This window comes from Schistocerca cancellata, chromosome 9, assembly GCF_023864275.1.
Source record: "Schistocerca cancellata isolate TAMUIC-IGC-003103 chromosome 9, iqSchCanc2.1, whole genome shotgun sequence".
In the NCBI taxonomy this organism is placed as follows: Eukaryota; Metazoa; Arthropoda; class Insecta; order Orthoptera; family Acrididae; genus Schistocerca; species Schistocerca cancellata.
In genome coordinates this window covers 508,611,457-508,637,057 of record NC_064634.1, presented here as the reverse complement: position 1 = coordinate 508,637,057, position 25,601 = coordinate 508,611,457, and the positions used below count along the sequence as shown (strand labels likewise).

Here is a 25,601-nt window from a genome sequence, read left to right as displayed (position 1 = left end):
AAATGAAATTGCTGTGCTGCCTCATTCCCCATATTCGCCAGACCTGGCCCCTGCAGACTTTTCTTTTAATTTCTGAAGCTGAAAACCCCCTTGAAAGGCCCAAGATTTGCGACAACAGATGAGATAAAAGAGAATTTGCAGATGGCACTTCGCATGGCCCAGAAAGAGGTGTACCAAGACTGCTTCCAGAACCGGACATGGCGTTGAGAGCGGCTTATCAATTGTGGAGAAGAGTATTTTGTAGGATACCATGCACAGTAAGTAGAAGGTAAGCAGAAAAATTTTGTGGACAAGTTCTGGAATTTTTTGAACAGGCGTCGTACCTATCCTTTGAGATTGTGTCCACCCCTACATGCAGTTTGTTTTTCCTCAGCATGACGGCACCTACCAGTAGGACAATGCAAAGTGTCACGCAGTCCTCAGTGTACTTGGGTGATTTGATGAGCTTCAGGTTGAGTTTGCAGTACTTTCTGGCCACCAAACTCCCCAGATTTAAACCGAACCAAGAATCTGTGGGACCATCTCGACTGGGCCGTTCATGCCATGGTTCCTCAACTGAGAAACCTAGCACAGATGGCCACGGCTCTGGAGTCGCCGCAGCTCCATATCCCTGTCACTACCTTCTACACCCTCACTCACACTATTCATGCATGTCTAGCAGTAATCTGAGCTGCAGAAGGTGGTTATTCAGGCTTTTAACAAGTGGTCACATTAATGTGACTGGACAGTGTAGAACTAACCAAAATTCCATTTTCTCTATTTTCTTAATAATTTAAATGGAAACAATAATTCTAAAATCCTTATTTTACATATTTACATACTTCAACAAACCTAGAAATAAGTATAAAGTCTTTCAACACACGCTGACTGAAATTCTCAAAGTTTGGAATTATAACAACCAAAGGTTTAGTGTACTCATTGTTATCTCTCTTGGTCTTGTTCCTCTTTGCTGGAGATCTGACAGAAAAGTAATTTTCTTCTTTCACAGTTCTGTACCACTCAACAAGCACAGGAAAGTTACACAGTGCCTTCTTCACTTTCTTAGGTGAGTGTGATTTTTCATTATCACTATCTTCATCAGTCAGCTGATCATTATCATCCTCATTCTCTTCATGATCCTGAAATAAAATAATTTCAGTGGATGTCAAAGTTTTTCCATGGTACAAAACATTTGATAAATATTTTCTCTATGCTACACCAACCGACTGCTCATGAATTTAGGAAATAAATATTGTAACGCAATACACTAAGAATGGTAAGTGAATTAGGAAATATTAACTCCATGGAAACTCCACATAGGAATATAAACAATGTAGGAAGAGAGATGGCTGCTTACCATAAGTCAAGTTGCAGACAGGCACGATTAGAAGACACACAAAGCTTTCGGTCACAGCCTCGGTCAGTAAAAGAGAGGCACACACCATTCACACCTAGAAGCAAGCACAACTCACGTACACGACTGAAAACTCCAGCATCTCGGACTAGAATGGCATTTCGGCTCGAGATGCTGGAGTTGGCAGTCATGAGTGCGTGACATGTGCTTGCTTGTAGGCGTGAATGGTGTGTGCCTCTCTTTTACTGACCAAGGCCGCGATCAAAAGCTTTATGTAAGTGTTTTAATTGTTCCTGTCTGCAACTTGACGTGTCTTCTTTACAGTAAGTAGCAATCTGTCTCTTTCCACATTGAAACTATTCACTCCTTTTAATACCCTATCAAAGTACTGAATTGTTGTGAAAAGATCTCTACTATATGAGACAAAGAAACCCACCTGACATACAGTGGAGTGAAAGGAAATAAGAAATAAATTTCACTATGAAAAATCCAATGTTTGCAGCACATCTGAAGTATGAGGTGGAAAGAAATCGTAAGAAGCCAGTTGCAGTTGGCTTCTTGAGTGTCAGCACAACCAAAACAGAAAATCTTTACAGATAACAGGGAGTAGGAAAAAATGTAGGCACAAAAAATTAGAAATAAATTATGTTTCACGCAGTGTATTCCTTTTGTGTGAAATGAGAGTGTGTCATTTTAAGTTGTCACCATACTTCTCAAGCCACAACAGCCAATTGTCATCCTCCACTAGGGGTACTTTTTGACTCATATTCTGAAGTTTCACATTAATGCTCAGCAGTGTCAGGTTGATCAGACAATGAATTTTCTCTTTTGGATCCTCCATCAAGTAGGGTACGTAAATATTATCTTTTAAACCCAACACACAATGTGACCAAGAAACTGGCATCCCACAGGGTGACAACTGATCATACTGATAACCGATGTCGGCATCATTGTAACATAATGATGATGATGATGATGATGATGATGATGTGTGTGACCACTACAACACAACAATGACATCCTCTACAAAGTACAGATATCCTTAACCATTCTGTCCATACACAGAATGCCAAGGCAGTTATGTTACCAGTACCCTGGCACGGTTGCTTGCACCACACAAAGGAAGATCCCAACAGGTACTGGGTGGGGCCAACAGCGAGTGATGGTAGGTGATATGCTAGACTGGAGCATGTGACTGCCGTCTGCTCTGGTGAGCGCCCCTGGCCAACTGACGAGGTGCCGAAGGACTGAGGGGAGTGAGGGGAACCTGCGTACACCAGCCCCTGTTGGAAGAATTTGAAATGTAAACACCAGCTGGTTGCCGTTACGGGGCCACACCCCCAGCACTCGGTCGTGGGCCTCGGAAGACGGAGAGTCTGTGTTTCTTGCAGGATCGAGGGCGTTCTCTAAATATGGCATGGGAAAGAGGAGAAGGGTCCAGAAAATACTTACAAGATTGATGCAGAATCAGCCCTCGTTAACGGATGGGAGAGCTGCCTCACAGAAAATGCCGGAAACTGCACACGAGCGTTTCTGGCATGATCTGTCTCAAGTACTTTGCTGTGTCATTACATCCAAGTGCGCTAGAGGAGCAGACACATTTAATGAGCAGTTGAATGTAACACAAAATTGTGTTTGCAATAAAAGAGCATCTGTTTGGCGTCGAGTGTTACAAGAAGCACACCTTGTGCAGAACTGCGTGTGTGTGCACAGGGGTTTAAGACTGATATGTAACTCTCCAAAGAGAGTTCAACACCAGAAAAAACTGCTCAAGTGAAGGAAAGCCCAGACCGAAGTCCAACGATACCTCAGCACCGTTTATCGGTGTGAGAGAGAATTCTTCAGATGAAGCCCGGTTCAGCTTTCCAGTGTATGTTAGCTCACAGAAAATGCACCATTATGCATCATAAAATCTCCATCAGTATACTGAAGAGCCATTGCATAATCTCAAGATCGGAGTTTGGTGCACAACATCTGATGTCTGCATCATAAAACAATTAATTCATCAAACTGTTAACATTAACTAATATGACAAGGAACAGTTTAGCCCACAAGAGGATCAACGCACAAAACAACTGTATAGATATCTTCAGCAAGACACAGCAACAGCATAAGCACTGCCTCGACAACCTTGCCACAAGTGCATTTGTTTGGATAGACGAGGATAATCAGCTGAGGCAATGCAATCTACTTGCCACCCCAATCACCTGATCTCTCTCCTTGTCGTTGTTACCTGTGGGGCAAATTGAATGGTCAGGTGTATTCAAAATAATACTCGTACACTAGAAGAGCTAGAGCAGAATATTCAAAACACTACTGCAACTGTTCCTCAAGTGAATCTGCTAAGTGTGTCTCACACTTTGACAAATAAAACACTGTAATGCACAGGCATCAGTGGTAGCCACTTCCAGCACCTTCTGTTACATTAGATAACAGGAATGAATCATCCTAAATATTTCCCAGGCTAGTTTCAGTTTGTTCAGCCTGTAGAATGTAGCTCAGTTAATATAGACTGCCACTCTATAAATCTACTTTTTTACAAATCACACACAGTCTTAAATGTATTTTAACATTGAATAAGCAAAATTTGGGGAACAACAACAACGTAAGAACACAAGCACTGACTTAATTGGAGCAATATGTCCCATGAGCCCCAACTTTACAAACTTGTTAATTACTATTTAAAATTACACATGCCTTGTTAAATTCAAAAACACACTTCAAATTATGAGGACTTCAATACACATTTAGTCTTAAATGCAGAATTGTTACTAAGCTATGGAAGTATAAGTTGAAGTCTCAACCTTCCGACACAGGAACTGAGAAACCATTCTTTCCACAGTTACTCGCACATTTCTACATTCCCACGAACGTAAGACAGCTATGTGAGGTGTAACTTGTTTATTGAGCTGAACTTTTAAAGAATCAAACAGGGCAGTATGATCCGGTACATTGATACCTGGAAGAAGAAACAAAATGTATAAAACATGGAAATAACTAACACTTTTTCTGAAAGTTTAAATGTGGAGTGTGAAACAAACATAAATATAATGTCATAAGTGAGGATGGGAGGAAGATCGGGTATAGCGTCCCATTTCTGATGAAGTCGCAAACTCCAAATAGAAGAGGATGGGGAAAGGAAATTGTGCACACAGTTCCAAAAGCACCAACCCACCATTTGCTTCAGCAATTTAGGAAAACCAGAGTACCTAAATTTGGATGGTTTGAGGAGGATTTCAACTGCAGTTCTCACAAATGTGAGTCCTGTGTCTACACCACTAGGCATTCCTCACTTGACTTTAACAGCATAGTCCTATCACCAGTCACAAAAATCTGTAGCACAAGACCTTGGAAACAGTGTTGCATCCCCGATACTAATACAGGATGGAAACAGAATTCACAGTAAGGAGTCATCGTTATCTGCACCATGGGTGACATTCATTGAAAACTGTTCGTAAATCTGTGTACTGGACAAATTAAACTGTGAGTAAATTCATTTTGTAGTAATACTGTGAGTGTCATGTTTGAGGTCTATTAGTGTGGTGTCAAGCAAAGAGTGGTAGTGTAGATTATGCTAATACGACAGTCTAGCAAGAAATACAATGGTTGGTTGTTGCATGATGGAAGAAAGAGGTTAGAGTAACTAACACACAATGGAGATATAAAAATCAAATCATCATAAAATGTGTGTTAATACACAGTATTATGCAAGATTATGTTTTTAACTTATCATGGATGGGGTTCACAGTCACATAGAACATTTTGAAAGACATCATTTTCGTCAGCTGAGAGAACGTTGAGAGAAAGTCTGTGTTGCCAGTCTGTCAGTTTACATGCCTGAGAAACATTATGCTCAAATCTGGTGGAAGATGGCCTTGGTATTACATATGAACTGTGTTATGTATCACTAGACCAAGCACCAAAATGTCATTAATGAGATAATGGATACCAAAGTTTCCATTCCCTTGCAAATTAATTTCTTGTTGAATTTTCCCAATCTCTTGTACTGAAGAAGGGTTATTTTTCTTTCACTTAGTAGTGCAACCTCAACAAAATTACATTCTAAACAATAGGATAAATAACAAAAATGGTTGTTAGCCTACTTAAGCTTAATTGCTGCTAGTGAGATTTTGTTATGCATCAACAGATCGTCCCTTGGTCTCTCTATGTTTACCTGAACAGTGTGTTAGGTTTATTATAACGATAAGGCATTAGTTAACCACACGCCTTTCACAGTCTGAAACAACTCGATGAGGTCACTTAATTGGAAATGAAGCTTAAATAAATAGCAAATTTTGTTTTGTAAGCTAAATGTTATTGAAAAACTTTCTAAAGGTAACAAAACTGTAGTTCCTGTAGCAAGGATGTGTGTCTTAATGATTGTTAAAAAACACAAAACAATTGCAACAATGCAAAGACATGATTTGGAACTTTCACAAAAGTCAAAGATAGCATTCCTTACATTCAAAATGGAATAAGTGTTACTAATTGTACATTTCAACAGGGCCTACTGTCTAAAAACAGAAATTTAAGATAGTGAAACTTGTACAAACAAAAATTAAAATTAGTAACCATTACTCGCATTCTATTTTGAAGTCAACTTGTCCATCATGTCATCTTCCACATTGGTATCACTTTGAAAAGACCAGTGGCATAAGTCTTCAAGACTTTCTTTAGAAATCAGTTTACCCCTGGCCACAGTTGAATTAAGTGTTCATCCAATTTCAATGAATGGATGAAAGGTCCTCCTCCTCCTCCCCCCCCCCCCTCCCCCTCCACCCACGCCAACCCCTTTTTCTGAATGCTTATTTCAACTGCAGTCTCCTGGTCAAAGTCTCTCTTCATAAAAATGCTTAGAGGTTTGACCTTTCTTGTTTCAATTTTTCTAGTTTTCAGCCAATTTATATTGTGTCTTCCTATGCCAGGTTTACAATTTGTTATTTGTTTTTCCAGCATTTGTGTTCCAACAAAATTCTCTCTTTCTGACTGTTAGGACAACCAAACCATTCTTTTTACATCTTACTTTCATGACATTTGTAAGATAATCGACAGTGTAAAACCATTGTTGTAACTTCAGTGCACACACTATGTCTCCGAAATCACTCTCATTGAGCAAACAGCTGTGTCCTGGGATAACATAGTGCGAAGTAATCTTTTCTAATGTGGGGTCATCTTCCAACACTGCTTTGAGTAAAAGCCCTATTTTTATATTATGATTTTGGCCTCCACACAAGTCTGACCAGAGAATAAGTTCCTTTGCGATAATGTATTGTGGCTTATAAATTTGTTGACGCAAAATTGAAAATCAAACATAGGCGAAGCAACTCTTAAATCTTTACCAATATTTCATGGCAACCGTTGCTAAAACGACAATGGTGATTTTTTTTTTCCCAATAGGCTGTGTGTTTCCCAACAGAATGTGCTCACATTAGACAGTTTACAGGAACAGGGATTGGTCCAATAATGCATAACACAGTAAATATGCTGTTTGGTATCTACAGAAATTGCAGGCAAAATGGAATGGTTGAGCCATATGGACTTCCTTGGTGAGCATTATTATGTGTACAGTGTACGAGAAGCTACACGGTCGAGTCACATTGATGTGACCACCGCCTATGTTCAGCATCAATATGCAATAACCACTCGCAGATGGCAGATGGAAGCACTAGCAGTGGAGGGTATGTAAAGCATGTTGGGGACGTGCAGGAAACAGTGTAGTCATTGTCGTACCATGGAAACAGCTATTCGTTTGAGCTCCAAAAGGGCAGGATCACTAGCTTTCAGCCCAAGGGTGGACATCGGTAAACGGTTTGCATGTTGCTGTGGTTAAAGTATACTGTGCATGGCAAAATGGCACTATCCACAATTGGTGCCGAGGCAGCTCCGATGCACCGTGGCTACAGATGACAGTGCAGAACAGTGGCTACAGAGATGTGAATCGGTGAATAGACGTGCAACTGCTGAGCAACCAAGGGGGCTCCCAATAGTGTCTCCTCAACAACTATTCAGCAAATGTTGCTGCTTTTGGGCTTCTGCAGCAGGTGACTGGTTCATACACCCATGCTGACAGCTGTTTATTGCCAACAAAGACTGAAATTTGCATGTCAATACAGCAACTGGATGTCCACCGAGTGTGACAGATGGCCTTTTCCAATGAATAAAGTAAATGACTGTAACCCGATTATACGACACTGCTCACAGTACCGTGAATTTGACACTGTGTAATGAACATAGGTGAAATGTAACAGTTCCCTTAAGCCCAATAATGGAAGTAATACTTATTCCAATAACCCCTTAAATGGTAATAGGCTTCACTAAACATCCAAAGATTTTGAATTAAGTATTCTCACTCACAGACTTCTGCAAGTTCACAAAATCATGTACGAACAAGTCTCAGTTTCATTGTCCCTGCATTGCTGCCTAACTAGGCCCTACTTGGCCACAGTGGCAGGACAATGCAGCTGGGTGTGTTGTATTTGTCAGTCGGTTCCGAAGGATCTTGTCCAAATGTAAGTAAAACTTTGTTTGTGTGTGTCTGCTGCTTAATACCTCAGCTACACATACAAGTAAATTAGGCAATCAGTATAAAGATTTATAGTAAAAATTTCTGTTGGTGCCAAAGTGCACACCACAGCTTCCCTTGTTAGACAAACTGATGTGCTGAAGGTATTTTCAGCCACCAGGATTCCAACAGTCTACCCAGAGATACAGTGCCACTTTTTGAAGGGAGGTTGTATTACATGGGCAATTGTGAAACTGCAGTCACATACAGTGGTAAACAGTAACAGACTAAATGGAAATTGAGCTATATTAAAACAATTCTACCATTGTGCATGTTCACCTACTTCTCACCTCTCTTCAACATATTATATGACAAACAGAAAGTTTTACATAGTAAAACTTATTCATTGACTGTAACATCAAAAATTGCTGAATGTAAGACTCTATAACTCCACCCCAACACCACCTCCCACCTACTCTCTCTCTCTCTCTCTCTCTCTCTCTCTCTCTCTCTCTCTCTCTCTCTCCCCCCCCCTCCCACCCCCATCTCTCCAGTAGTGAACCACTGATAACAATCATTACAAACCAATACTGTATAAGTACTAAAATCATTGCAGTTTTTAATTCAGCTTAATAACTTTACAAATTGTACATAGGTTTCGAAAAATTGCAACATAATTATGTTAAAATAGTGTGAGCCTGGATTTAGTACAAAGGAAGGAAAAAAGGTGAACAGGATACCAGAAATAAAAAAGTACAATAACTGAACATCAGGGATGGAATAATAATACAAAATGGCTAGTCTACTACTCACTGCATAAAGGAGAACTTAAGCGACAGACAGGCGCATTGAAAGAAAATTGTTAGATATTTTGAGCTATTAAGCTATTGGTCAGAGACTACATGCACGCGACCTCACCACCTCCTCCCCTCCCCTCCCCCCCCCCCCCCCTTCTCACCAGCATATAGGGGTGAAGGGGAAAGCTGGTACGGTGGCTGGGGGAAGATGCTGTAGTGTTGGCGGGGACAGGATGGTGGGCTGCTACTGCTAAATGCAGCATTGGGAGAGTGTGCTCAGAGTGTGGTTGAGGTGGATGGAGCCAGCAAAAGGGGAGAGGAGAGAAGAAGACAATGGGAAAGGAAGAAATAAAAATAAAAAATTATATAGTTTACATATTATATGTACACACCAGTTAATAATCCAGCAATAGGAACAACATTTTCTTGAAATTTTACTTCTGGCCCATTATAGCAGTTTGATGCATAATTTATTACATCTTCCAGCACTTTCTTGAAGCTCTTGTCTCTTAGTTCCTGAAACAATATTGATATTCAGTATAAAACAGGATGGGGAATGGTAACTATGCTTTAAATTAACCTTTGTTTATCTTCTTGTAAAATAGAAGAAAAGGGGTAGTACACGAGACTACTGGGAGGAAATAATGTGTAATGAAGACGATGTTTTGTCCCTGCTAACATACCTACGCAAATAACAGAATCAAACCATTAAAGTCTAGGTTGGAATATAAATAATTATGAAAAGGACAGACTGCTACTCACTGTAAAGATGACATGCTGAGTTGCAGGCAGGCATAACAAAAGACTTTACACACTGAGCTTATGGCCAAAGCCTCCTTCAGAAAAGAAACAAACAAACACACACACACACACACACACACACACACACACACACACACAAGCAGGCACACCTCACCGACACATTATGCCATTCCAGCTGCTCTGTCTAGATTGAATTTTTTCATGCAATCAATTAGTTAATGGATTTCCTTTTCCAAAATATTTTTACAACTACCCTAGTCATTTTCAGCAGGTAGTATAAGATGTAAACTGACAGTATTCACAGTCTGGTCTGCAACCATATTGTGAAGCAACATTTGACACATGCTGTCTTTTACATTCAACTTGGGAATTTCTTCATAAACTGAATGCACTGCACCACATCATACTTATATTACAGTCCCCATATATTTTAGATTACCACAACAACGGTCTTACCAGTCACACTGAGAAAACTTTAAAGACAATCTCTGCAACAGCAATTAGCCATAAACAGACAGTGCCTGAACATAAATAATTTGCTGTATTTGCACCATAAATCAGCATATTGCAACTGAGTTTGAAGGCTGACAACACGGCTATGCAAATGTACTCGAGGCTTCGGCCTCCTGTCAGATCTCAAATTTTGTGTCAAGTCTTATCCGACTTTGCAAAGTCCTCTTCACTCCCACACTTTGCAGAACTGTTAAAAATAGCGGTGTACAATGGATCACAATGCTACGCCAGAGACTTGACGTTGACAAAACTACTCAAGCCTTTCTTGGCATGACAATGAAATGATTACCTTCAAAATCAGCAATGCACACAATAACAGAGGACTCTGTTTACACAACTTATATGTTAAATGTAATAGCAAGCTCCATGCAAAACACATAACTGTTCCATCTGTGCATAAGTTTTCCAGTGGATCTTCCTCCTCCTCCTCCTCCTCCTCCTCCTCCTCCACCTCCTCCTCCTCCCCCTCCCCTCCCTCCTTTTGACGATTAAGAATGAATTATTGCCAAAAATCACTATATTGTTACTTTTCTTACTCTAACACTAGTAACCCCATGAGTACTCTAACAGTAGTAACCCCATAAGTAAGAAATTAGGTATGAAGTTTTTCAAAAAGCCTATCATTATACCACCACATGAACTTTTCAGGTATTGTTTGCTGCTCAACTGCCGGCAGCTATGGTTTTAAACATGTTGCCTTGGCTGTCATTCTATGACTGCACTCCAGGTAGGTAGCTTCTCGGCCACTATATGGAAGATAAACAGCTGTGACTGCCATTACTGAGTGCTGGAGTGGGAGACAACAATTGATAGAGGCTTCCTGGATGCTTGTATAGCCTTAATGGCAGACTGTGCAGCTGAACAGAAAAAGTGACTGATGACACAATAACAGAAACAAGGTACTACAACTGGTAATAGTCAGACAATAATTCCAGATACCCCAATATGATCATAACAATTGAACAAGTTAATTGTCACTTAGCTGATCTATATAGAATCAAAATTATCAAAATTACATACGTATGTTTTGTATCCTCACCAGCACATGTCATGATGGAGGCAGCTGAGTTGGTACGGGAAGAACAGTGGAGTAGTTCAGAAACCTGGCACAGAGGGCACACACATTGCATCGTATGGGCAGTCCTGCTGACGGAAGTGTTCACTTGTGAGCGGCAATAAGCAGAACAGGCTACTGCTCCAGTGAAGTTAAACCACACCCGTGTGCCATGTGTGCGGCATACACTGGCGCCAAGCACGCAGTGGTGCCGCAAGGCGTCCCAACTGTGGCTACGTAAAACTGTCGGTGCCTTTTAATGAAATGAAATATTTTGAAATGGCACAATTTGCATGAGGGCATTTTCAGTCATTACTCATATGTATATGATATTGAGAAAAATCCAATATTTCAGTAGACACGTACAGCTAGCATAGTTGTCCAATGAGACTGTAGTTTGGTTTCACCACATATCAGTTCATTACAGACAATTCGCACTAACTGTCCTTTTCTTTGCTATTGCTGCCCACACCAGGAACCTACCAGTTGTAGCACCATACTTCCATGGCAAACTTAATTTAAATGCTGCTGTGTGGTGTTATGTTCCTTGCTACTAACGAGTACAGCATCTGAATAGGAACATCTCTATAATGTGTGTTCACAAATTTGTTACTTCTGTGTAAAATCTATACTGAATTTCCTCTGTAGTGGATTCTTTGTATGTAAATCTTCATGTGTATGTTATTTATGCTCCAGCACTACTGAAATTATTTTCAGGACCTGGACACATCAAATGAATAAATATCTCATTATGCACATTTCTCCCTCATAATAGAAGAAACAGCTGTACTTTGTCAGACCCCAACATATGATTCAACATCACTCATTATCTCATCGATTTTTCCACTCACTCAGTTTTGTGACTGTTACTTTTCTAACCGTAATTACAGTATCGCTGCTAAGAACCATCAGCATCTAATTGCAACTGTGCATAATAATACTGCCATTTCTCAATCATTTAAATTGTTGCTTCTATAGTTTGATTAAAATCCAGGTTTGAAAGTGAATATAAGGTAGACATTCAAAACAAAAGTTAAGAACTACTAAATCAAGAGATACCATAGGACAACAAATTTGACAAACAAAATAAATGATAGAATATATTAAAAACAAAGATTCCATGACTTAGCAAACGGGAAAGTGCTGGTAGATAGGCACAATAAAAAAAACACAAACACACACACAAAATTTTGAGCATTCGCAACCCCCGGTTGCTTCGTCAGGAAAGAGGGAAGGAGAGGGAAATATGAAAGGATGTGGGTTTTAAGGGAGAGGGTAAGGAGTCATTCCAATCCCGGGAGCGGAAAGACTTACCTTAGGGGGAAAAAAGGACAGGTATACACTCGTGCACACACACACACACATATCCATCCACACATATACAGACACAAGCAGACATATTTAAAGGCAAAGAGTTTGGGCAGAGATGTCAGTCGAGGCGGAAGTGCATAGGCAAAGATGTTGTTGAATAACAGGTGAGGTATGAGTGGCGGCAACTTGAAATTAGCGGAGATTGAGGCCTGGTGGATAATGGGAAGAGAGGATATATTGAAGGTCAAGTTCCCATCTCCGGAGTTCGGATAGGTTGGTGTTAGTGGGAAGTATCCAGATAACCCGGACGGTGTAACACTGTGCCAAGATGTGCTGGCCATGCACCAAGGCATGTTTAGCCACAGGGTGATCCTCATTACCAACAAACACTGTCTGCCTGTGTCCATTCATGCGAATGGACAGCTTGTTGCTGGTCATTCCCACATAGAAAGCGTCACAGTGTAGGCAGGTCAGTTGGTAAATCACGTGGGTGCTTTCACACGTGGCTCTGCCTTTGATCGTGTACACCTTCTGGGTTACAGGACTGGAGTAGGTGGTGGTGGGAGGGTGCATGGGACAGGTTTTACACTGGGGGTGGTTACAAGGGTAGGAGCCAGAGGGTAGGGAAGGTGGTTTGGGGACCGCCCCCGGTGTGAAACCTGTCCCATGCACCCTCCCACCACCACCTACTCCAGTCCTGTAACCTGGAAGGTGTGCACGATCAAAGGCAGAGCCACATGTGAAAGCACCCACTTGATTTACCAACTGACCTGCCTACACTGTGACGCATTCTATGTGGGAATGACAAGCAACAAACTGTCCATTCGCATGAATGGACACAGGCAGACAGTGTTTGTTGGTAATGAGGATCACCCTGTGGCTAAACATGCCTTGGTGCATGGCCAGCACATCTTGGCACAGTGTTACACCGTCCGGGTTATCTGGATACTTCCCACTAACACCAACCTATCCGAACTCCGGAGATGGGAACTTGACCTTCAATATATCCTCTCTTCCCATTATCCACCAGGCCTCAATCTCCGCTAATTTCAAGTTGCCGCCACTCATACCTCACCTGTTATTCAACAACATCTTTGCCTATGCACTTCCGCCTCGACTGACATCTCTGCCCAAACTCTTTGCCTTTAAATATGTCTGCTTGTGTCTGTATATGTGTGGATGGATATGTGTGTGTGTGTGCGCGCGAGTGTATACCTGTCCTTTTTTCCCCCTAAGGTAAGTCTTTCCGCTCCCGGGATTGGAATGACTCTTTACCCTCTCCCTTAAAACCCACATCTTTTCATCTTTCCCTCTCCTTCCCTCTTTCCTGACGAAGCAACCGGGGGTTGCGAACGCTCGAAATTTTGTGTGTGTGTTTTTTTTTTTTTATTGTGCCTATCTACCAATGCTTTCCTGTTTGGTAAGTCATGGAATCTTTGTTTTTAATATATTCTTCCCATGTGGAATGTTCCTTTCTATTTTATTTATATCATTAAAATAAATGATAGCAATCTTTAAAAAAGTTTAATGACACACTACCTTCAAATTATTTTCAATCTTCTTCCACATCTCCTTATATGACACATACCACAGATCAGAGTAAAGATATTCATCTGTTGAAGCAGTCTTCAGTCGTTTCCTTCTCTTCCCCTGTTTCTTCTTAAACACAAAGCAACCCTGAAAATAATAATTACTTCACACAAAATTCACTGGAGAAACCATGCATGTTTAGAAAGTTTCTAACTGTGCAGCATATGTAATTCATTTTCATGTTTACTACAAGGCACAGAACAGCCAATTCCTACAGCAATCAGAAAATGCTACTACTGGCTACAGTTTGCCTTGCAAAACTTCTCTGTAGCAGGAAGTGGCAGACTTTGGAGCTCCTATAGCAAAATGGCCTGCTGCAAATGACTGGAGGGACAACAGATATGCTGATCACATATCCCTTGATCACAGGACGCTCCTCTTTCCGCATTGTAGGCAGCAGTCAGCCAAACAGAACACGTCTACGGCCTAATACGTAAGTGGTGTTTACATTTAGAACACAACATACATCTACTTCTGAACTCAGTGCAGAAGGTGGTATTTCCTTATCACAAGATGATACAGGCAGCAAGTAGTGCAATTCCTGAAACTGAAGACAGATATGAGGCTCTCTTGGAATTTTCATATTAATAATATTATACAGCAGCTGGATTTACTTTTCAGTTCATACTGTTAAATACACAAACAAGCAACTGATTGACAGATGCAGGGTAATATATCTGATGTGATAACCAGCTGAAAGACACACGAGTCCTTCTGAAACTCTGACTGCATGTTGGCCACTCTGCATGCCAAGAGAGCTGCCTAGCTGTGATTTACTTTTTTTTTTGTTGTTGTCTAATATGAGCTTTACAATACCATCCACTGTTAATGGCACAGAAACATGAGAACTTGTATACTCTCCTCCACCTAAATACATAGGAATTACAATTATGAACAACACAAATTGGAAAGACCACATAGAAAATGCTGTGGGGAAGGTGAACCAAAGACTGCCTTTTACTGTCAGAACACTCAGAAGATGTGACAGATATATCAAAGAGACTGCCTAAACTATGCTTGTCCATCCTTTTGGAGTACTGCTGCATGAGGTGTGTTCCTTATCAGATAGGATTAAAAGCAAATGAACGGAAAATGAAGTAAATGAACACGTTCTAAAATATCTTGACACAGATAAAAGAGAAAAACAATGTTGAATTTTGTAAGTGGGGATAATAATAATAATAAAAAAAAAAAAGATTTAACGCAATTCAAGCTTAAATCTACACCTATGTCTACATATGTACTCTGCAAACCACCATATGGTGCATGGCAGAAAATACCTTGTACCAGTACTAGTCACTTCCTCTCCTGTTCTATTCACAAATAGAACGAGGGAAAAATGACTGTCTAAAAGCTTTCAAACAAGCACATATTTCTTGCACCTTCGTGATCCGTACACGAAATGTAAGTTGGCCACAGCAGAATTGTTCTGCAATCAGTCTCAAATGCCAGTTGTCAAAATTTGTGCAGTAGTACCTTGCAGAGAGCACATTGTCTTCCCTCCGGGATTCCCATCCAATTTCGTGAAGCTTCCCCATAAAACTTGGGTGCTGATCAACCTAGCAGTAACAGATCTAGCAGCCCACCTATGAATTGCTTCAATGTTTTCCCTTAATCTGACCTGGTGGGGATACCAGACATTCAAACAGTACTCAAGAATGGGTTGCACTAGCATTCTACACACAGTCTCCAATATGGATACGCTATATTTTCCCAAAATTCTCTCAATAAAATGAAGTCTAGCATTCGCCTTCCCTACTACCAACCTGACGTAGTCATTCCATCTCATTTTGCTTTGCAGTTTTAAGCCTAGATATTTAATCAAAGTTACTGTGTGAAGCTGCTCCCTACTACTGGTGTATTCGAATCCTAGTCACCTGCGTTACCTTACAGATTTCTACATTCAGAGCAAGCTTCCATTCATCACACCAACTAGAAATTTTGACTAAGTCATCTTTTATATTCCTACAGTCACTCAACAATGACACTTCACGTTGACCACAGCGTCACCTACAAACAGCCATAAATTGCTGCTCATCCTGTCTGTCAGGTAATTTATGTATACAGAATATAAAAGCAGTCCTATGACACTTCCACAAGGCACTCTTGTCAGTACCCTTGTCTCTGATAAACACTTGCCATTGAGAACCACATACTGTGTCCTATCAGCAGTGGGGCACCGTATCAAATGCTTTCCGGAAATCTAGGAATATGGAAACTGTCTGTTGCCCTCCATCCATGGTTTGCATGATATAATGTGAGAAAATAGCGAGCTGAGCTTTTTACAAGTGATGCTTTACAAATATGTGCTGATTTGTGAACAATCTTTTTCTGTCTCAAGGAAATTTATTAGATTTGAACACAGAACGTGTTCAATAATTCTGCAGCAAACTGACATTAAGGATATTGGCCTGTAATTATTCGGTCAGTTCTTTTACCTTTCTTATATAGATCAATCACTTAGTACAATACAAACAAGAAATAAGGGGAGAAATATGCATCATAAATGGTACCACCATAAAAGAAGTAAATGACGTTTTAAATTAGCTGAAAAATGAAATGGTTGCTAGTGAAGGTGACAATCTAGAACTCCTCAAATACAGACAATCAAAAGTTTTGTTTCCTGCACTTTATCAACACACATATGAGGAAAAACAGGATTTCAAAGGAATTGAATACCATGTTGGTTCTACCATTCTTTAAAGAGAGTAAGAGTGATGGCAACACTGCAGGATCTTACAGTTACTGAACTGGTTAGGAGATACATCCTAATGTAATTCCAACATAAAAAAAAAAAACTTAACTCCCCCTAACAAGCCAAGAAGGCTCAACGGTACCGACCGGCCGCCGTGGCATCCTCAGCCCATAGGTGTGACTGGATGCAGATATGGAGGGGCATGTGGTTAGCACACCACTCTCCCGGCTGTATGTCAGTTTCCAAGACCAGAGCCACTCCTTCTCAATCAAGAAGCTCCTCAGTTTGCCTCACAAGGCCTGAGTGCACCCCACTTGCTAACAGCACTCGGCAGACCGCACGGTCACCCAGTCGAGTGCTAGTCCAGTCCGACACCACTTAACTTCGGTGTTCTGACAGGAACTAGTGTTACCACTACGGCAAGGCCGTTGGCTGATAATTCCAACGTGTGTTCTGGTAATTTCTAAGACCAGGCTTCTAAGGAAGGAGAGGGTGAAAGGCTTCTGCAGATGATGTGGGACATCTATCAATAGAGTTTTTCCTCTTACAATACATCATAATAAAAGGCCACCAATATAACTCAGAAGCATGCCCAACAAAAAAGTGACACAGCAAGAAGATATAATCCGATGGGAATATAACTTTGTATATACACACATCACTGGCAAGTATGTGAACAATTCAAGTTGCAGTCCTATGCGACATGTAGAATGGCGATTAGAGTGCATTAGTATTGTTCGTATTTAACGTTGTTACCTGGGCCCAGTAGGGTATATAAGAGGTTTAAAGAGTGACAGATGTTGAGTGCCGATTGTGAGAGACACGGAGATCCCACATACTCGTGTGTAACAACGTTATCCGCACTTGTCACATTTTGAAAGGGGCCTCACTATTGTTCTCCATTTGGCTGGCTGTTCAAATTGTACAATATCTTGAATTGTGGGGAATACATATGTGACAGAGGCCCAATGTCAAATTGCACGGGAACACAAGAGCATGCATACTCGTTCTCAAGGTTCCAGGCTACCATGTCTGACCACCACGTGGGATGATTGTGATATTGTGAACCGAGCACATTACAGTATCCCCTTCACATCTGCACCCGTCAACTGAGAACAAGTAACTGACTCCCTGCAATATTCAGTATCATCCCATTCCACTGGTTCGAGACTGGCATCAGCTGCCATAAACACCACAACACACAAAGCTACACAGGGAGTGATGCCACGACCAGGTAACACGGACTTCTGATTACTTACACTGCATTGTGTTCAGTGATGAACAGTACCCCGGATGACTGTCATAGGCGAGAATGATGGCGACTTGGGTGGAGGTCCCATTCTTCCAATGTTTTGGAGTGGCAGAGCAGTGTTACTTCTGGTGCCATGGTGTGGAGAGCCACTGGGTATTACTTCAACTCACGGATGGTACTGATTGAGGGAACTGTGGAGGAACAATGGTACATCACGGACATCCTGCATCCTCACATGTTACCTCTCATGCGACAGTATCGTTTTACAGATTTCAACGGGGTACTACTCATCTACACGACTCACGTGTCTCCACAAACTATTCGTGTGACGTTGAGGTACTCTCGTGGCCACAAGATCCCTAAGGACCATTTACAACAGTTGTGGGTCACTCTGCCTCAGGTGATGATGCAGAAGTTTTACGACATTCTTCCTACCTGAATCAGTCCACACATCTAGGACAGGGAGTGGGGATACTGTGGAATATTTTAAAAGAAAGTCATAAAGTCCTTGACATATTTCATTACAAGGCTATACTAAAACACTAATACTTTAATGCATGTTGACAACGAAAGAAAGCAGCTAACCTTTAAAACCTCTAAAGAAGATAGGCAGATTAGCATCTAGTCTCATTAGTAAAGTATTTGAGATAAAGTACAAGGTCAAATTGGAGGATGACAGGAAAGGACATCATCTGTGTCCTTTTCAAAAGAACCATCACAGAATTCACCTCTATTGAATTTGGGAAATCGTAGAAAATCTAAATCTGGATAGCCATGAGGATTTAAACTGCATTCCTTCTGCTGCCCCACTTTACTCATTTTGAAATTTGAAACCTTGAGCTGATCTGGTAATTGCAGAGGAAGAAGTACCATTTGTAGTAGTATTATACGTAAAATAAGGGAAAGAAAACCACCTACCTATAGGAGGCGCGACTCACTGCATGTACAATCTCTCTCTCTCTCTCTCTCTCTCTCTCTCTCTCTCTCTCTCTCTCTGTGTGTGTGTGTGTGTGTGTGTGTGTGTGTGTGTGTGTGTGTGTGTGTGTGTGTGAGAGAGAGAGAGAGAGAGAGAGAGAGAGAGAGAGAGAGAGAGAGAGAGAGAGAGAGAGAGAGAGAGAGAGAGAGAGAGGGGGGGGGGGGGGATGGAGAGGGCTGGAGGAAGAGAAGGAGAGGGACAGGGCACAGAGAGGGAGAAAGTGTGTATTCTTACTAGAAAAAGAGGAAGAGCATCAAAGCTAGTGTTAACTGCTTTCTATTATGTGCTTCTGTTTGCCTCACACCGATCCTCTATAGATAACTTGTTGCCTTTTTGCATCCAGGATTTTGTAGCAGTAATGTTAGATGACAAAAAACTCTGTCTACAGTTGCCACTCTCACTAAATACAACTTGGATATCATAAAATTAAGTAATCTTAGCACAAGACTAGATACTTGAATTACAGTCAAAACTTAGAAGTAAACTAAAAGATTTGGGAGATCCTACAAATGCAATCTCTTCAGTACAGATGTCTCCAATAGCTTCAGTACTTGGGATACTTGCATAAAAGGGAACAGACTATGCAGAGAATTTGAAAACAGTCCAACAACATTGGATAAAATGTGAAATATGAGACTGGAAAAAGGGCTCAAAAAACCAAGAAGGTTTTTTTTTACAAGGTAGTGATCATGCAAGGGAAATATTGAACTCTGGGTAAGCTAACGTGCATTACTAGATCAAATGCACAGCTCTTGTCATTCTTTGACCATAACAACTAGCGAAGAGAGAGCAATTTGTAGACTAGGTTAATTCAGAGCAACTCCAATACAACCATGTGTACGAAGGGAGACAGATGAAGTACTTTCCATTAAACTGGAAGAGGCCTAACAAATAAAAGCGACAAAGTAATGTCAATTTTTCTATCACTCCATAGATCATGGAAAACTAGATTTGTCAACGTCCAGCTGTAGATTAATTCCTGCTGTACAGTTCATGACAAGATTTGAGGCACACAATCTAATTTGCGTTTAGAGTAAACCATTTGGAGTGATTTCAAAGTGAAAATACTAACCAATGGGTGATAGTCAAATGTTAAGACTAAAACAGGCTTTATTAGTAAAGGCATCTGCACATGGAGCCATTCAGAAGTGACAAAACTCACAGGTGAGCTAAACTGCTGACTTGTGATCAACTGGTTGGCAATGCAGTTCCACACACAGCACTACTCCAAAGGGACAGAAACTGCAGCTGATGGGTGGGAGAATGAAGGGCTCAGGATACTGAGTGTTATTCTGCTCAAACACATTTTTGTTACACTCAGTATATCGAGTACAGATTCACATTCACAGGGAGATGTGGTGCTCGGTTATTATTACAGGTAGTAATTATCATCACAGCAGTCTGCCTCTGCAGCTGAGAGGTCAGTGAAGCCAGATTCCACATGAAGGACCCAGATTCGATGCTCATTTGGGTCACAGATTTTCTCTGCTCGGGACTGGGTGTTGTGTTGCTCTCATCATCATTTCATCGCCACCATTGACAAGCAAGGTGGTGAAGTGGTATGAAACGAAGAGACTTGCACCAAGTGGCTAAACTCCCTGAAAGGGGACTCCCAGCCAAAAATGCAGTAGGCAAATTTCATTATGAAAGGCACATAAAGATGAATAAAATTTTGTGTTCACCCATATTTCAAGAAAAACACAATTTGCAGGCTATTTGTAGTAGTGAGGAGCTGCAGGTAGATGGGTTCAAAATTCAGAGCTTTTTATAAAATGACTAAGCAGCACTACAGAGATTTAGTACAGTCAATTGGGATAGCTATGTATGACTTTTTACTATTTTTTGAAAATAATGGACACAAACAAAATAATAAATTGCAAAAAGCATTATGACATTTGACATCTACATTTATTGAGTGCTTGGAAAAGTGAAAATGTTTCCTAACTGTGGCCTATTAGAGCCGAATTTCAATTCTAAGGCTGGTACGATGTAACACTGCCATTCAGGATAACTTTAGACCAGTCTTAAAAAACAAAGAATTTTTCCCATACCTAATGCTCTGTGAAAATTTAGATCACTCCAGAAGGAAATCAGGCATTAGTAAGAAGTAAAAACAAACAGTGGTAATTCAGTACTGTAGGTTTACTCCCAAATATCAAGATATTTCTATCATCCTGGCGTTGTTCAACTCAAATCACTGTTACCAGAAGTTCTCCTCACAGCCGACACAAAGAATAATCACAGATGAAGAGCTTGTAGGAAGTTGGAAAGACAACTGAAGTACTAACTATAAATTACAGAGGTGATACAAAATTGTTACTTTTAGTACAAAATAATGCAAGTAGGTGGAGCTGCAGCCATTTGAAACAAAAATGGTAAGTGGTACAAAGATACACTGATTGATTGTACACTTGTTATCCTCAGTAACACACTCAGGCAGAATGGATGAAAGAAAGATTGTGAAACTGGTAAGAAATAAATCACAAGCTGATGAAAGAAATATTGGCCATCCAAGGAAAAGATGAAGGGACATCCTCAGGGTAGTCTGAGGGGTGCTGAACGTAACAGGCCTAGAAAAAAAGGAGGAGGAGGAGGAGGAGGAGGAGGAAGTAGTTTTCCTCAGCAATAATACAGTGTATACATAGATGAGTGAATATGTTACTGCAGAAATGGGAAAGCTTTTGTGGGCAAATCAGCAGGAACAGAGTAAGCATTGCTCGTATGAAACTCAGCTTGCTCTCTTCTCACATCATCATCTGCAAGCCACAGATAACAGGCACCAGGGAGATTCTATATCCCTCTGTTTTCAGAAAGAATTTGACGCAGTGTCCCACTGCAGACTGTTAACAAAGGTCTGAACATATATATTAAGTTCCCAGATGTGCAAGTGACTCTAAGAATTCTTAAGTAATAGAACCTAGAATGTTATCCCAGGCAGCAAGTGTTCATCAGAGATGAGGGTACTGTCAGGAGCATCCCTGAGAAGTGTTACAGGATTACTTCTATTTGCTGTACACTAGTACATAAATGATCTGATGTGCAGGGTGAGGAGCAATTTGCAACTGTTTGCTGATGACACTGTGGTGTACAGAAGGGAATCATTATTGATTGACAGCAGAAGCTTACAAATTTCTAGTTGCATGATGAATGACAACTTGCACTAAATGTGGAAAAATGTAAGTTAACACAGATGCCTTGGTGACACATTTTTGAGTACTGCTCAAGTGTTTGGGATCCCCACCAGGTAGGAATAACAGAAGACATCAAAGCACCTCAGAGGGGAAAAAAATATATCGCTGGGGGGCTTGCTTCTGATTGCAGAAAGATTCTATTGCCACATATGCACATTTTTTGTAAGGACCAGGAAGTTAACATAAGAGAAATTAGGGCTCATATGGAGGTGTATAGGCAGTCATTTTTCCCACACTGTTTGTGAGTGGGACAGAAAACTAAATGACTAGCTGTAGTACAACATATCCTCCACCATGCATCAGTCGGTGGCTTGCAGAGTATGGATGTACATGTAGAGGACAGTTTGTAACTGCTTCCATCTTTCCACGGGTTGAAGCAAAAATAGGACCCCACTTCTACCAACTACTAATTGGGAAACAAGTTAATTATGACAAACAAATAATATAAGCTTATGCAAAATTGTTTCATTTACAGATACTCAAATACAGGCTGTGTGTTTGTTTCATTTTGATAGCACTTTGCAGAAACAAAGACCACAATTGAATGCATTGTAGCAGATATAAAAATATTTTGCGCCGAACTTGTAATACAGTAATGGGATACTTTTTGCTTGCAAAAAATGAGATAGGAGACCTTATTTTTTTATCCTGTGTATATAGCTGAGAGTATGTTGAATCCAAGTTTTCGATGTCCCAAACCCCCGGGACAACTTTTTGTGGCCAAAAAATCAAGAAATTTTTGCACTTTCTTCAGGAAATTATGCATCTTACTGAAAATATTAGCCCTAGCACAATGAAACAGCATGGCATTTTGCGTCAAATGACCAATTTAAATATCAAAATTGATGCAGCCATGTGGCTGTAATCTGTTGTCAAAGTCTGTTCATTTTTACCAACTTGGCTAAAATGCTGGTTCAAACGCCTGTAACTCAAAATCGGCTATTCCAAATGAAAAATGTCGTTATCAACACTGTAGAGCATAAAATTTCATGTTACAAAATCATCTAGTTTTTCAGTATTAGGCACTATTAAATGTTCATACACTTAAAGCCAAAGTAATTACATTTTGTTGTTTTTCTTTTAAGTCAAAGTTATTGAATGAAATGAAATTTTCTGTGGCGAGACTGCTCTCTAATGAACACATATGTGTTTTCAATGTATGTCATTATAATTTTCTTCATTCATGTGTATTTTTATTCATTTTTATCTATGTCTTAACTGGTAGGAGTGGGTTGTTAAAATGAAAACCAAGCACATACTAATGGCCAATATGTATGAACAATGTAAAAATTTGCACAAATAAACAAATGAAAGTGCATGACAACATTTAAAAAATTTAAATATCAGAGATTAATACTTTATCAAACTTCATCGAGGTCATTTTGGAGACTGTGGCAGGCCCTATTCCAGCATCCGATCTTCAGGATCCATTGCGGCAGCTTCACCAACTTCCTAGTTCTTGAACATATCTTCTCTCTTTTCCTCACCCTTGTCAAGCTCAGTTTCCAGGGTGTTCTCACGAGATAAGGCACAACAGTGTTTGCATGTCTCGGAGAAGTTCAGTCCAGATTTGCAACATCCACATACTGCTGTGCATCCTATTTTGCATGAGCAGGAAACCATCTTCTATAGCGTGTGTGGTGGAGCATCTTTTGTCATCATCACAGGGCACAAGCTTGGTACGATTTTTTCCAGTCCCACTGGCATGGATCAGTTCACTTCCCAAGCCAAGACTGCACCTGATGGCAGGATTGCAATGAGTGCAACCTTGCTGCATCCAATGTCGGTGGTAGCTATCCATGTTTAAGATTTTCTCGGGGCAGACTTTACATCTACATCTACATGGTTACTCTGCAATTCACACTTAAGTGCCTAGCAGAGGGTTCATTGAACCATTTTCAAACTACTTCTCTACCATTCCACTCTCGAATGGCTCGTGGAAAAAAGGAACACCTAAATCTTTCTGTTCAAGCTCTGATTTCTCTTTTTTTATTATAACGATCATTTCTTCCTACGTAGGTGGATCTCAACAAAATATTTTCATTTCACATTCGAAAGAGAAAGTTGGTGACTGAAATTTCATAAACAGATCTCGCCGCAAAAGAAAATCGCCTTTGTTTCAGTGACTGCCACCCCAACTTGATTATCATATCAGTGACACTCTCATCCACGATAACACGAAATGAGCTGACATTCTTTGCACTTTTTTGATGTTCTCCGTCAGTCCCACCTGGTGAGGATCCCACACCATGCTGCAATATTCCAGCAGCAAACAGACAAGTGTAAGACTGTCTCTTTAGTGGGTTTGTCGCATCTTCTAAGTGTTCTGCCAACAAAGCAAAGTCTTTGTTTCGCCTTCCCCATGTGGTCTTTCCGATTTAAGTTGCTCCGAATTGTAATTTCTAGGTATTTAGTTGAGCTGACAGCCCTTAAATTTGTGCGATTTATTGTATACCTAAAATTTATGGGATTTCTTTTAGTACTCATGTGGATGACCTTGCACTTTTCTTTGTTTAGTGCCAATTGCCCCTTTCACACCATACAGAAATTCTCTCTAGATCATTTTGTAATTGGAATTTATCGTCTGATGATTTTATTAGATAGTAAATTACATCGTCATTTGCAAATAATCTAAGGGGGCTGCTCAGATTATCACCTAGATCATTTACGTAAATCAGGAACAGCAGAGGGCCTATGACACTACCTTGCGGAATGCCAGACCTCACTTCTGTTCTACTCGATATTTATCATCTATCACTATGAACTGAGACCTACCTGAGAGGAAATCACAAATCCAGTCACACAACTGACAATACTCCACATGCACGCAATCTGATTAATAGTCACTTGTGAGGAACTGGCTCAAAAGCCTTCTGGAAATCTAGGAATATGGAATCAATCTGAGATCCCTTGTTGACAGCACTCATTACTTCATGGGAATAAAGAGCTAGCTGTGTTGCACAAGAAAGATATTTTCTGAATCCGTGTTGGTTATGTATCAATAAGTCATTTTCTTCAAGGTGTTTCATAATATTTGAGGACAGTATATGCTCCAAAATCCTACTGCAAATTGACGTCAGTAATATGGGTTTAATCCAATGGGTTACTCCTATTTCCTTTCTTGGATATTGGTGTGACCTGTGCTACTTTCCAGTCTTTAGGAGCAGACCTTTCATCAAGTGAGCAGTTGTATATGATTGCTAAGAAAGGTGCTGTTGTGTCTGCATACTCTGAAAGGAACCTGATTGGTATACCATCTGGACTGGAAGACTTGCCTTTCTTAAGTGATTTGAGTTGTTTCACAACACCTAAAATATCTACTTTTATGTCACTCATGCTAACAGCTCTTCTGGTTTCGAATTCTGGAATATTTACTTCATCATCTTTCATGAAGGAATTATGGAAAACTGTATTTAGTAACTCTGCTTTCATGGCACCATCATCGGCAACATTTCCATTGCTATCGCGCAGTGACAGTATTGACTGTTTTTTGCCACTGGTGTTCTTTACATACGACCAGAATCTCTCTGGGTTTTCTAGCATATTTTGAGACAATATTTCATTGTAGTAACTATTAAAAGCATCTTGCATTGACGTCCGCACTAAATTTTGGGCTTCCATGAAA

General features: G+C 40.4%; 1 protein-coding gene across 1 annotated transcript in view; it reads right to left on the bottom strand.

The window, feature by feature from the left end:
- The window catches only part of LOC126100859 (origin recognition complex subunit 3), a 107,903-nt gene that overhangs the window by 73,042 nt on the left and 9,260 nt on the right, over positions 1-25,601 (bottom strand). The window contains exons 2-5 of the mRNA XM_049911527.1: positions 13,812-13,949; positions 9,025-9,148; positions 4,138-4,292; positions 832-1,118 (exon numbers count right to left, since the gene is read on the bottom strand). Of these exons, the coding sequence (XP_049767484.1) occupies positions 832-1,118; positions 4,138-4,292; positions 9,025-9,148; positions 13,812-13,949 (704 nt within the window). The remainder of the gene's footprint in view (positions 1-831; positions 1,119-4,137; positions 4,293-9,024; positions 9,149-13,811; positions 13,950-25,601) is intronic.